A 13608-nucleotide genomic window follows, 5' to 3' on the forward strand; every position below is an offset into this window, starting at 1 on the left:
GTCGGAACCGTTGCACTCCCTGATGCTGACATTAAATCCCAACTTCGCTCAAGCGGAGACTCCAACATCAAATAGGCGGTTGTGGTAGGCCTCAGAACGCGGCGATGCCGATGCTGTTAACGCGACTGGCATCACCTACGCGGAGCAGGAGCCTGAGATATGGCTCTATGTGTATGCGTACGCTAAGTACTGCTGGCAATGGCAAAACTGACCAAGCGCTTCGTCGGTCATATCTCTACGGTATGCTACAGACATGCACACTTGGATTTCAAACTGAGTAATGACCAGTACCCTCGTCGTCCGACCGGATGCTGGACAAGTCTTTGAGTACGCCATCCGATGTCATCATATACGACCTCGAGGACAGCGTACCGCCTTCTCCCCACGACAAAGACAGCGCGAGACAACGGCTTTGTACATTCCTGAGCGTATGTGGGCACGTTCGTATTCTTCGTATCTCGAGCCTGAAATTTCGCCCGCTGGATAGCGCACACCAGAGCACAAGCTTCCGCACCCCGAGCGTATCGCTGTCCGCCTAAATGACATTACTACACCTTTTTTCGAGAACGATATATTCGAAATCGTAGGTGTTCGTTATTCCCATAATTTGTACTCCCCACCTGAGTTTTGCCTGTCTTCCAGCTTAAGTCACCCTTCGTCCGAACACTCGTGCTGCCCAAGATCCACTCCGTCCGCGACCTTCATCACGTCTCGCGAGCCATTCGAACTTCACGGGACAGCACCTCCACGTCATTTCCTATACGCATCGTTGCAAGTGTCGAAAGCGCCCGCAGTGCTTGGAATCTCGGGGAGATTGCTTCTTGGACTTCGGAGTACGGCCCAGATGCTGGTGGGAAGTTAGGTGCTCTACTTGTATGTTTCCTCTATCGGCCTTCCTAGTTAATTACTGACACATGTTTGTAGTTTGCAGCAGAAGACTGTATAGTACTTTTCTACTCGAGCACAAGTAGAAAGCTTATTCGGATACAGATTGTGCTGATACTTCGGTGGTGCGGACGCCTTCGAGGCTTGAGCTTCTCTATGTACGCTCCCAGATTGCAATTGCTGCCAAGGCTTTCGGACTAGATGCCATAGACATGGTCCGTGGTTTTTGCTACTATATGATCCCCTAAAGTCGAGCATCACAGGTCTGTGTCAACTACAAAGACCTCAATTATCTAAAAGACGAATGTGAAGATGGCCGGAGGCTTGGTTTCAACGGCAAGGTAAATCTTATCTTGATTCGACTCGGAACACATACTGAATGCTACTATCGTTTCTAGCAAGCCATTCACCCCACACAGGTTGATATCATCCATTCGACATTTGTTCCTACGGAGAAGGGTGTGTCATCTTCATACAAATTTAACTCTGGCCAACGTCCTCCCATAGAAATTCTGCGCGCCGCGAAGATTCTCCACCAGATGGAAGTTGCGCATTCCTCTCAAAAGGGTGCCTTTGGCCTAGAGATGGAGGGGGGCGGTAAAGAGATGATTGACGCTCCAATGTTGAAGCAGGCGAGTCCGTACGATTTCTTGTATAGTGAAGCGTCTTATACATCGGCCAGGCTGAGAATATCATTCGAGCAGCCAAAGCAGCTAGCTTAGAAATTCCTGGTGTAGGTTAATTGGGAAAGAGTGTATTATGTTCAGGTGTGAATGGCAAGTTCTGGACGGTCTTGCTCAATCGGCCAGTAAGCACCCTGAAAACATATATCCTGCAGTGGTCTTTGGAAAAATTGTCGCACAAATTGGCAAGCTTTCTCGCCTCCTGCAAATCTTCACCCTCTTCTTCGTCATCAGTTCATTGCATCCTTCGGGTAATCCGCTTACGGTTTAACTAAGCTCAACGACAGCACTGATGACTCACGAGTAACAGACAACATTGTAATTTGCAGAGAATGTTGCTTTCCCCTCTCTCACTTATGCTAGACTACGAGGTTGTCTTGGAAGACGACCTGGACAAACGTTTTCTCAAGTTTAACCTTTTCACTCGAATCTAATTGATTCGGCGAACGGTCGACCCTTACCGATGGACCTCTCTCGTCGAGAGCTCGTCATTCGCAGGAGTCTCGACGACATCCTTCAAAACCAGACTCTAGTCACTCTACTCGTCTTCCTTCAGCTGCTTTGCGTCAGGGAATTATGATTCAACGAACACTGAATCCACAAAGTACTGTTTTTCCGTTGCCCATAATTCACTCTTACTTGGGTGATAACCTTATCAACCATGCTCCCAAACTGTGACTTGTGACCAAAGATTTGATAAAGAAAGAACGGCCTTCCGATGGTTAGTAAACAAGATCAAATGCGAGCAGACCTTTTGATCTGTATATTTAATTCCTACCTAGGAACTCTTATCTCGCAATGGCCAATTATAACCCATGTCATGTGTCCTCGACTCCGATTATAATGAGAACGCGGCCCTCGAGCACTCGCTTTACAGGACGTCCTGCTCGATTGTACCATATAACCTGAGCAACCGCCAGCACCATGTCAGACCTTCCCTCCGCCATCCACCCCGACATTCTTCCCCGCCTCGACCCTGAATACGTCGCGATCCACAATGCCCATATAGCACACCGCGTGCCCCCGCACACGATCCCTTGGCATCCAGATATCAGGAAGGCACCTCCCATCCCCGGTAGCTCGCCTGTCAGGACTGTCGGGGCTGTCAAGGATATCAGTTTGCAGAACTGCAAGATTCGGGCATTCATTCCAGAGGGAATACCTCCTCCAGAAGGGTGGCCGGTGTTGCTGTATATCCACGGGGGTAAGAATCCGTATGTATTCGGGTGAATGTTTGACTGAGAGTTTTCAGGCGGATGGACGCTTGGAAATATTGACACTCTGAACTCGTTCATCTCGCGTCAATGCAAGGGTGGGGATGGTGAATATTATTGTCGGACTAGAGCTTAACTGTGTTTAAGAGAACAATTGCGTGTCGGTGGCCTTGGACTATCGCTTGGCTCCTGAGAACCCATATCCTGCAGCAGTTGAGGACACAGTTGATGCATTGAAATTCATCTACTACAACGGGAAGGCAGAATTCAATGCGAACGTGAACAAGATCGCGGTCGGAGGGTCGTCCAGGTGCGTATCGTCTCATCCCGTACGATGAAGCATCAACTTTTGTCAGTGGCGGCAACTTAGCTGCAATCGCATGTCTCAAAGCGCAAGAACTAACGCCTCCGATCCCCATCATCTTCCAGCTATTGATTGTGCCTGGTAAGTCAGAACCATACGAAATGATTATCTCTCACTTGTTTCCAGTGACCGACAACACGGCATCCGTGGCTGACGGGCGCTATCCGTCCTGGAAAGAGTGCCAGAACACAGTTTGGCTGAGTGAAGGGCGGATGATGTGGTTCCGCAACATGTACCTTCCTGATCCTGCGACCTGGACAGAACCGGACAACTCGCCCATCTTCGCGTCGGATGCTTTGCTTTCCAAAGTCCCGCCTGCATTCATCGGCGTCTGTGAACTTGATCTCCTTCGGGATGAAGGAATCGCGTATGGCGAGAAGTTAAAGTCGCTTGGGGTGAAGGTAGAAGTCAAGCTATATCCAAGAGCACCACATTTGATTCTTGGGTTGGACGCTGCACTGATGGTTGGGAAGCAGCAAGCTGATGACTCCGTCAAGGCAGTGGGTGATGCTTTCAAAGCGGCATAGGGGATTGGTGTGAGCGTGCCAGAGAAGAGTAATAATTTGTGTACAATCATCTTGAATGCGAAGTCATGTGAGGGCCACTTCCAACTGTACGGATTGTGACGCCTTGATATTAACTTGGAAATCCATCCCTGCTGGAGGTTGAACGTTGAACCGCACTAAAGCTGTAAAGCATATCTGCTGACATCGAGTTCCACGCGTGGCAGTGAAGTTACTGAGTGCATTACACAGGATTAGGCGCTGAGAATGACCCTGACCTTCTGAATGGTCTGTCGTCTCGTCTAAGAAGGAACCTTGCCGATCCATACAATGAACTAATGTACTGTAATCTAATACAAAGTGATCTGATACACAGCAATCCAAAAGGCGTCCATGAAATGACTTCAGTTGGCCAACATCCGCGTTACTCGTGCGACCACTGGATGTCCGAACATGAACTGCTGCTGATTATAAGTGCCGACCTCGGCGTTCGTCAAGTTTCAACTATAGTTGGTCCAAAGTCTTTACCAGCAAGCATGCGAGTATCAGATGGAACTTCCACGTTACGTAGAATCGGGCCAGTGCAACATACAACAGGACCATAATCACGAAAATGTCGTTTGGTTCGATTGAAAGGAATATGCGGAGTGAAGGAGGTGAGATACACTATATCTCTGTCAAGATGCACATGACGCTGGCATGCAGACCTGAGTGCTTCGTTTACACACCGTTTGTACAGCATGAGGAAAATACATGGAACGAACTTCTTGAAGAACGGGTGCCCAGCTTCCTCGATTTCGATCCAAACGTACTCCTGTGCTTCTCGTTGGTGATTGGAGCACTGAGTTGGTCTGAACGCCACTTTTATAGGGCAAACCTGACCGTTCGTTTATCAGCAACTTTGGTATCCCGCAAAGATCTCCCGGACGTTCTCAAATCACGGCATAATAGCACCTGCATACAGTCTCAAAGCCGTACTGTGTATCAGGACTAAATTCCTGTAAGTAGATTGTCTGGTCAGAAATGCATCGTGCAATCCTAGTGACAATAGTGAAGCAGGCCCGTCGGCTCTAAAGGATTTTTTTGAAGATCCCAGCAAACTTCTTTCGCATACATAGTCCATGATCTGCTGTGGCGGAGACCCAAAACGTGGACCACATTTTTTTCTACCGCAGAGATACTAGATATGCCAGTGATCACACCTCACCAGACGATGCGAGGTCATTCAGCCGAGTACGAGGTGTTATGCCCCGCTGCGGCGGACGACGCATTATAGCATGTTCGGAAGACGGCTCACTCCGACCATGGGACCCGGAGAGCGGCGCACAAATTGGTGATGACTGGCAAGATTTGGGGAACAAGGTACTCGTAATAACCATAGCTTTGTAAGTTTGTCTCCAAACGGCACGGTGGCTGCAAGCGGAAGCAGTAATGGAAAAGTGATGTTGTGGGATGTTGATACGGGTAAGGCCATCGCCAAATAAGCTATGTTAGTGCGGCCAGTGGGCTGGAGCGCAGATGGTAAACGAGTTTAAGTGGATCCATTGACGGGAAGGTAATGTCAAAATGACCTTGGACTAGTCCGGACCGGGCATGCGGAAGTGTATGCGGTTATTTATTCGCCCGACTCATCAGGCCTAGGAGTCGCGACGGATGGAGACAACGAGCCTGCATGCAGTAAAAATCTGGGATGCGAAGACGTGCAAGCTGATCTCCTCACGTGACTCAAATGGACTTTCGGATGGATAGAGGCTTATCTCCGTGTCAATTAACTCAATATAGATATTCAACGCACCCACGCAGCTCTTGCCACTTGGTCACATGTACGCGTATTCGGATTGTGCCATCACTTTGTCTGGAAATATTGCCTACTTGCAAGTGCGTTTTATGACTGCACAGCGCGTCTGTGGAATATCGACACGAACCTCCCTGTCGGACCTCCCATCCATCACAAAAATGATGTGGAATGTGTCCTGTCCACTGATGGGAAGCTGCTAGTCACCAGGTGTCACGACAAAATTGCGTATCTGTGGGACATTCAGGCCATCCTCAAGGAAGCTGGCCTTGAAACCCTACTGCCCAGTACTGATATCGTGAGTGCCAACATATTACCCACTCTCTTTCGCTGACAATATCTACTCTTAGCCACTAAAAGATGGACTTGAACGCACAGCATATGCAGCGTATCAGGACGCTTCAGCAATGAGACTCACTTCCTCTTCCTTGCAGGACATAGATGGCATATCATTCTTGGAAGTGCGTGAAGTGTTTGGAAACCTTTGCGATGATTATAACAGCAGCATTCCAGGTTGATGCTACGCAGTTCGGGGATATTGATGAACTCTCACCAACGTTTTTTGACGGCATGGCAGCCGATCTTGATGTGCGTAATCAGTGTTTTTATCAACTATTTCGTGTTCAGACTCCTGTGCTCAGTCCACCCCGACATGCGACGCCCGCCCTCATTCCTCCGCAAGTACACTTCTCGGTCGCCTTTTCTCGTTGCTCCATCACTCTCGACCTGACAGTAATAAGGCGACCGATCTTCCGCTCACGGCCTTCTAGGTTCCATCCATATGCATTCCTTACTCATCTGTCCTCACTCATTCACCGATCTCCACCTCAAGATAAGGTACCAAACAAACTTCAGCAGTCCTCCGCGCTTTTTGGATTACATTCGCATACGCTCCTCGCCCGCCCGCCCGCCCTCACTTTTGCGATCTCGACTCGATGCTGACAAAGAAATTAAAAATCATCCCTCAGTGCCTTCGAGTTTACGTTCAGATCCAGATGCGCTCATCAGCCGGCTTTCCTCACTCTTCTACTCACAACCCCACACCAACTACGCTCAAGGTGTCCCCATGTTGTCGAAGTGCTTTCAATGTGGGGCGGGGAGGTATGTGTTTCTCCGATGTGTCACTTTCTGGTGTCTGATGATCTCCATGCAGGTATCATTTATTGCTCCGCGGCCGCAACCAATAAGTCGTCTATACACTCAACCTGATGGTACTACCATGCCATGTTCAATACCAGCGCATTCACGACTGATCCGATTGTTGGCTCATCTCGTGCTATTTCTTTGGTGTGAATCTCCTCAACCCACCGATGGCAATGAACAATCAACACAATGAGGTCACTCGCAATGTCAAGTGCAGACCCATGCGACATCGTCGCAGACACAACAACAGCAAGATCAACCGCAGGGTCAAGTTCAGGCCCAATCATCATCATCGCAGACTCAGCCTGCCGCCACCTCGACGTCCGCGACTGCTCCTGATCGATCGATCCTCGCCCTACCGCGCCAGGTGCAGCAAACGTGCAGTCACGTCCCCTTCTATTGCAGACTCGTATCGTTCTTTTTCTTTGCTGTGCAGCTCCCCCATACGCCGATGGGCACTAACACTGTAGCATGTGGATACTTGAATCTTCGCATCTAGTTTTTGTGCAATCATTGTCAATGTATTTTGCTAGTCCATCACATTCGTCCACCATTTCCTGAGCCCCGGGTTGTGTGTCGTCTTGGAAGCCCCAGCGTTTTTCCGAGTTTAATTCTTTTCACTCGACTTGAATCAATTGGACGAACAGTGAACGTCCCCTGGCAAATCTCTCACCGAGAACCTATCTCGTTGGCCTAATAATTCGCACGTATTTCCAGGCAACAACATCCATAGAAGGAACGGTCTTCCTTCTATGAATGGTCTGCCTACAAGACATATTACCCTTGAATGTAGTCTTCTGACGTGTGCAACTAATTACTACCTAGGAACTCTTATCTTCGCCAATTATAACTCACGTCATGTGTCCTCCACTCTTTATAACGAGAATGCGACCTTCAAGTATTGGCTTTACGGGACTATCTCGCTTGATTGCACCTTATAATCCTGAGCCCCACCAGCACCATGTCAGACCTTCCCTCCGCTATCCACCCCGACATTCTTCCCCGCCTTGACCCTGAATATGTCGCGATCCACAATGCCCATCTAGCACACCGCGTGCCCCCACATATGATTCCCTGGCATCCAGATATCAGGAAGGCGCCCTACATCCCCGGTGGCTCGCATGTCAGAACGGTGGGGGCTGTCAAGGATATCAGTCTGCAGAACTGCAAGATTCGGGCTTTCATACCCGAAGGAACCCCTCCTCCAGAAGGGTGGCCGGTGTTATTATATATTCATGGAGGTAACAGTTGGCAATAATCATTCGGCGAAAGTTAGCTGAGAATCCTAAGGTGGATGGACGCTTGGGAGTATCGACACTTTGAACTCGTTCATATCACGTCAATGCAAAGGTGAGGTCGGACAGTTAAGGTCGTTGTCGGACTGGAACTTAACTGCGTTTAAGAGAACAACTGCGTATCGGTGGCCTTGGACTACCGCTTGGCCCCTGAGAACCCATATCCTGCAGCAGTCGAGGACACGATTGATGCATTGAAATTCATCTATTACAACGGGAAGGCAGAATTCAATGCGAACGTGAACAAGATCGCGGTCGGAGGGTCGTCCAGGTGCGTATCATCTCATTCCGTATGATGAAGCATCAACTTGTGTCAGCGGCGGCAACTTAGCTGCAATCGCATGTCTCAAAGCGCAAGAACTAACGCCTCCGATCCCCATCATCTTCCAGCTATTGATTGTGCCTGGTAAGCCAGAACCATACGAAACGATTATCTCTCACTTGTTTCCAGTGACCGACAACACGGCATCCGTGGCTGACGGGCGCTATCCGTCCTGGAAAGAGTGCCAGAACACCGTTTGGCTGAGCGAAGGGCGGATGATGTGGTTCCGCAACATGTACCTTCCTGATCCTGCGACCTGGACAGAACCAGACAACTCGCCCATCTTCGCGTCGGATGCTTTACTTGCCAAAGTCCCGCCTGCATACATTAGCGTCTGCGAACTCGATATTCTGCGGGATGAAGGAATCGCGTATGGCGAGAAGTTAAAGTCGCTTGGGGTGAAGGTAGAGGCAAATGTTTACCCAGGAGCACCGCATCAAATTCTTGGGATGGATGCTGCACTGAAGGCTGGGAAGCAGCAAGCTGACGACGCCATCAAGGCAGTGGGTGATGCTTTCAAAGCAGCATAGGTATCGATATGAACGTCACAGAGAAGAGTGATGAATTATGTCCCCGACTCCCAACGTTAGTGGAGGAGGGTTCTTGTCGAATGTTTGTCGAGAATCTACGTACCTCTCGGATATACCTTATGTTTCTGCAAAGAAGGTTTTGGCGCAATCACTGGGCCTAGGTAAGATGGTCATCGGAAGATCTATACGATGCAAAAATGTTCTCAGCAGGTTTCGAATCAACTCCAAGAGCAACAGATTTGGACTCTGTTGTGTTAACCACTTGGTTAAGACCAGTTAGATGGACCCCCGAGGAGACCACCCATGAGTCAATGTGAAGGTGTGTTCTGATAGATGAAAAAACCTGCCATTCAGCAGGTTTCGAACCTGCACAGTCCAAGCGAAACAGATTTCAATTCTGTTCAGTGTTGTAGTAACAACTTTGCTAAGACTAGTCAGGATGAAGAACCAATAAATCCATCCGTGAGCGAATGTTAAGGTCTGGTTTGATAGGGAAATAAAACCTTGTTGCTACTATGCTAGCAGGTGCCAGGTGCAACGGATTTCGAATCTGGTGTGGACCGTGTGGTATTGAGGTTGGACGTTGGACCTCCAAGGAAACCATCCATGGGAAACTCTTAGCTAAGCCACAAAGCGGTGCTTTTACCATTGCCTGTGCCAAATCCAATATCATCATGTGTCGTTGTATGTAGTCACTGGGCTTTTACTGGAGTAACACTCATTCTCCTGCCCACTCAGGACTACTTATTGTTTCTACCTTCTTGCCCACCACCGGGAAAAGTTCCCTAGTTTCTGTACCTGGCTTGAATTATTCTCCACAATGATCATGAATGGACGATACATTCGTATGTTCATCTCTTGGTTGAGGCACATTGTCAAGACAGCCGCGTTTCACTCGTACAGGAATCTCCTCTCTGTCCTGCTGCGACTTATCCCACACTTTCAATCTGTCTTTAATGGAAATGAGCGGGATTTTCAACAACGGCCCGGGGCCGGTTTAGCATCAAGCTCTCAACCAGTGGTCGAGCCAACGCCTTCGGTAACCCTCGCTGTGCCGTTGCTCGAAGCACATCTACAAAGTCAAGGGTGCCAACCCGGAACGAGCCTTCCGTCACCGACTGGCGGCCAGTTTAATGCAAGCCCGAATAGCGTAGCTTATAGTACACAGTCTTCTGCGCCATTGATACTTTCTATGCCCGTGCCCAACGCTTGCAACCCCGTGGGTGCCCCCACACTACCACCACCACCACCACCACCACCTGCGGCGCCAGTACACGTTATCACTCTGGTTCCCATTGTACCCGAAAAACAAGTCAAGCGATACGACAGGGATGTTATAGTGTAGGGAAATTATATTTCGAGTGAGTTGCCGTTCTAATTCATGCTCACAGTAAAGATGTGTATGCAGCGTTTAAGGTTGAGAAAGGTTCTTTCGACTGTTCTGAGTAAGTATGCTGGTGACACAGCCAGCAATGTGATTGAAATGTACTTGTAGGGAGCTTGCCACTGTAGCAGGGTGGGAGCCTCTCACGCACCCGGAAGGGGCTTTGTTCTTCTATCATCCAAAAGAAGTGCGTCTACTGTCCACTTCTTCATGGCTTGAAGCACTCATACTGCGCACTAGAGAGTTTTCACTGATGCCGATGTCCGAGACCATGTAACTGCTGCCAAATTATGCGAAGTCGTCAAGGAAGCGCACAGAAAAGTGAATGAAGCAAACATCCCCATGCCTGAACTCGTCGAGCTAGTGTTGGAGCGTATCATGACTGATGGCGTAGAGAAGTGGGGCTACTATTTTGCCGACCACGACAAACGCGTTGTTTTCTGGTTCGAAGACCACACATCTGATCCCCTTATGAACAAAATTCGAGGTGTAGAACGTAAAAGCCACGTCAGTGAGTTCTTTTCGTGGATCACTTTCTACTCGAACCTGTGTAATTGCGTCGCTCCCAGGGCATGCACTGGAATCGCAATACTGGTCCGCATGGTTCCTAGCAGTATGCCTATTTCCTCACGACTGAAATACACGCACTTACATTTTTTACAGTCCTTCCCTCCCCCGATTTACACATCGTATTACTGACAGGAAACATATCGAACTATTCCCAAACAAACGCTCCCTCCCAGAAGATGTCGTCGTGAAACTCAAAGAAATTGTCATGCTCGCTCAGGCAGGTGAGTAATGAAGAACCTTGAGTGTTTCAAGCCTGCAAGATTGAGTTGCGACAGAAAATATTACTTCTGAAACATGCCTAGCACCTTTTGCTTCGAATGAGGTTGATAGTATGCTCGGCCTTGTGGATTCGCTCATGAGTCAATGATTTCCTGATGTGGAGGGTGCGTTGTTGATTTTTTTTTCAGGTAGTGCTAACAAAGAGCGTGAACACTCCGTGTGGATTGCTGGTAAGTCTATCACGGAAGGTCAGTTGATTGCTTCTGATATGTTTGACGATTTCAGCCCGATTCACGAGACTTTTCTGTGAGCTTAGGCCACCAGTCTGCGCAGCCCATTTCCTAACTGTTTTACTAGGCAATGCCAAGTTTGTGAATTTTTGTGGACAACCAGGCGCCCGACTTGGTGTAGACCAATCGTTATACGGAAAACCCAACGTCCACTCGAAAAGGATCCTTCGCGTCATGAATGTTTTTCTGTTTGGATCATTTGATGCTCAGAGCAAGGCTGTTCACAGGATTTGGGTCGATGAAACCATGGTTCAGCCGCGGTGGAAGAATTTTATCGATAGGCTTACCACTGAATGGAATGGATACACAATATATGTGAGTTGTGCCTTGTTCCATATTGTCACGCATTCAATAACCATTTCAGTCTACTGTGATGCTTGCGGTTGATATCAGCTTTCTCGCGGTCCAATCTGTTCAGACCCAAATGGCCGCAACTCTTCTAACATATCTGTCTACCCTCTGCGTCATGGGTTCGTTAGTAGTCTCGCTGGTTTTGGCCGGACAAGTTAATGACAGCCGACGAAGGTCTGCTGAAGAGGTGGTACGCTCCCCTTCTATCTTACTACTTGTATTCTCCATGTCCACAGGCCTCTTTCATGGTAGGGATGTCGCGTTCTATGCTTGGCCTCGAGAGCCTTGCCCTCATGTTGAGTCTGCCGTTTTCACTCCTGATTTGGGCGTGCGTTTCCGGTTACATTCCATAGATCATTGGCTCATCCTTTGACAGAATGGCATTCTTTGCTGCAGCATTGTCTGTTCTGATTTTCCGCACTGCTGGCGTTGTCGTCGTCTCGATTGCATCTCCAATTTGGTTCGCTATATTTTGCCTAGCGATGTGGCTCATGCTGGCGGCCAATGATTTTCACATCTCTCACCTGAGGTCTTGGATCATAGAACGAGTGTCACAGGTTACCAGTCCCGTCTAGTTTGGATAGACTGTGATTGCAGGGATATTATATTCTGTGTCAGGAGGAGAAAATGAAGATGATGAGGCTATTTGCCATCCATCGACGGTTTGCCTCATTACGGGGTCGGCTATACTGCTTAGTATTTCAACGGTTCTGAATGGAAGCATGATACATGAAAAATTATCTCATCTTTACATCGCGTTCTTGTGTATTGTAATCTCTTTGTTGGTGTTCCTCGCTAGTCTATTTAAAGATCTGAGAGCTCTCGCACCAACACCAATGAGAGTCACATGCGCGTCACTCTAGTATCACAACCGTGCAACGTCCCGTCCCGGGTAGTGTTGGGCCCTCTTCGTGATCGTTAGTGACGAAGCGCCCAGCAACGTTTAACGCGTCGAGGCACTTGTTTCTATTATGTCCTCAACGCATACCTCCATTCATTGTCGCGATAAGACGCACGCTTCCAGTCCTTGCTCGCCGTGCCAATAGTTCTGCTGCCAATGAACGAACACTCAACCAGAGTGCGGTGTTACTTGACTCTATCATGAAGTCTTCATTAGTCCTCGACTTGAAGACTTCATCGCTATCAGATATATCGTCTCCCCCCACTCCTCCAACCCTGATTTCAACTCTAGACGCTTCACAAGTATTTATTCTGCCAGTATTTGACCCCCTTCTCCAGTTTCCTCGCATCTTCCCTGCTCAACCATGGAAAGCGTGCAAGGGCAGTGCGCATCGTCTCCCGTACCCTGCTTTATACTCACGCTCTTGCCCGCGTGCCGCCGCTACCTATCCTCCGCCATGCTCTCAACACCGCTTCCCCCGCTGTCAAGTGCATATCACAGAAGCGCTCGGGAAGGGATGTTGTGAGGCCCGCTGCATTTACAGAAAAACAAAACATGAGGGCAGGTGCTCATGCAGTATTAGCTGCCAGTAAAAACAACAGTGGGAAGACAGTGGAGGAGCGTTTAGCACGAGAGATTATTGCTATTGTTAACGGAGACAACAAAGCTATTGCTGACAAAGAGCTGGCACACAAACAGGCTATGGTTAATAGGTATGTGCAACATTGACGTGGGGTAACTCTCATTGACATATCACGCATGGGCAGTGCGCTCGTGAAGTGAGGATCTCATATGTTTACCGTATTTTCCCCCTCCCTGTAATGGACCGCCGAATTCACTACAATCTAATGGCATAGCCCACCAGCTTCTTTAATGTGATGCAGCGAATACTACACCATTTTCAGCACTTCTGGCTTGGTGCCGGGCAGGAGTGCTCTCTGGTGTGGTTCCTTATGCGCTTTGTTGGTAATCTTGATGGCCCGGGCAAAATTGTGGAGCTCTTCGCACACTTGTTGATGAACAGAAGTTTCACAATGGATCGAGGTTCGTTAAATGATCAATGCTGCTAAAAGTCGACGCAGCTTCCACAGGGCTTTCTCCAACAACGGAGGTCGCATACATTCAGCTTCCCGACATTGGCAACCACCGTCATCAGCAG

At 48.8% G+C, this 13608-nt stretch overlaps 5 protein-coding genes across 5 annotated transcripts; all 5 read left to right on the forward strand.

Annotated features, from left to right (window-relative positions):
• Positions 1 to 167: 167 nt before the first annotated feature.
• On the forward strand, positions 168 to 1627 carry BJ212DRAFT_1444875 (citrate lyase beta subunit; the record flags this gene model as incomplete). The annotated part of the gene is made up of 9 exons (XM_041338023.1): positions 168 to 240; positions 289 to 428; positions 488 to 583; positions 643 to 873; positions 972 to 1100; positions 1149 to 1226; positions 1284 to 1344; positions 1393 to 1517; positions 1568 to 1627. The coding sequence occupies 9 exons, from the start codon at positions 168 to 170 to the stop codon at positions 1625 to 1627; spliced, it is 993 nt and encodes a 330-aa protein (XP_041196919.1).
• An 827-nt stretch (positions 1628 to 2454) lies between these two features.
• BJ212DRAFT_1585325 (Alpha/Beta hydrolase protein) lies at positions 2455 to 3673 on the forward strand (the record flags this gene model as incomplete). Its single annotated transcript, XM_041342359.1, has 5 exons — positions 2455 to 2772; positions 2821 to 2889; positions 2930 to 3092; positions 3139 to 3227; positions 3273 to 3673. Exons 1-5 carry the CDS (start codon positions 2493 to 2495, stop codon positions 3671 to 3673), a joined length of 1002 nt encoding a protein of 333 aa, XP_041196920.1. The 5' UTR covers positions 2455 to 2492.
• A 3875-nt stretch (positions 3674 to 7548) lies between these two features.
• BJ212DRAFT_1262918 (alpha/beta hydrolase fold-domain-containing protein) lies at positions 7549 to 8734 on the forward strand (the record flags this gene model as incomplete). The annotated part of the gene is made up of 5 exons (XM_041330301.1): positions 7549 to 7828; positions 7878 to 7937; positions 7991 to 8153; positions 8200 to 8288; positions 8334 to 8734. The coding sequence occupies 5 exons, from the start codon at positions 7549 to 7551 to the stop codon at positions 8732 to 8734; spliced, it is 993 nt and encodes a 330-aa protein (XP_041196921.1).
• Positions 8735 to 9754: 1020 nt separating this feature from the next.
• On the forward strand, positions 9755 to 12354 carry BJ212DRAFT_809635 (uncharacterized protein). Its single transcript, XM_041344113.1, has 13 exons — positions 9755 to 10075; positions 10126 to 10179; positions 10230 to 10305; positions 10359 to 10629; positions 10688 to 10712; positions 10821 to 10909; positions 10964 to 11047; positions 11096 to 11137; positions 11193 to 11213; positions 11265 to 11512; positions 11562 to 11738; positions 11785 to 11876; positions 11925 to 12354. Exons 1-13 carry the CDS (start codon positions 9927 to 9929, stop codon positions 12121 to 12123), a joined length of 1527 nt encoding a protein of 508 aa, XP_041196922.1. The 5' UTR covers positions 9755 to 9926; the 3' UTR covers positions 12124 to 12354.
• Positions 12355 to 12776: 422 nt separating this feature from the next.
• On the forward strand, positions 12777 to 13178 carry BJ212DRAFT_1263527 (ribosomal protein S7 domain-containing protein; the record flags this gene model as incomplete). The annotated part of the gene is made up of 1 exon (XM_041330356.1): positions 12777 to 13178. A coding segment is annotated over one exon (402 nt), but the record flags the coding sequence as incomplete, so codon positions are not given.
• Positions 13179 to 13608: the final 430 nt, after the last annotated feature.

The sequence above is a fragment of the Suillus subaureus genome (assembly GCF_016647635.1).
Source record: "Suillus subaureus strain MN1 chromosome Unknown BJ212scaffold_5, whole genome shotgun sequence".
In the NCBI taxonomy this organism is placed as follows: Eukaryota; Fungi; Basidiomycota; class Agaricomycetes; order Boletales; family Suillaceae; genus Suillus; species Suillus subaureus.

Bases quoted from the DNA above. Each gene is read 5' to 3' on its own strand.
- BJ212DRAFT_809635 (XM_041344113.1), top strand. From the start codon at position 9,927: ATGCCCGTGCCCAACGCTTGCAACCCCGTGGGTGCCCCCACACTACCA. The intron at 10,306-10,358 runs GTGCGTCTACTG...ACTGCGCACTAG, and splicing joins TCTTCTATCATCCAAAAGAA to AGAGTTTTCACTGATGCCGA. The intron at 10,630-10,687 runs GTGAGTTCTTTT...CGTCGCTCCCAG, and splicing joins AGAACGTAAAAGCCACGTCA to GGCATGCACTGGAATCGCAA.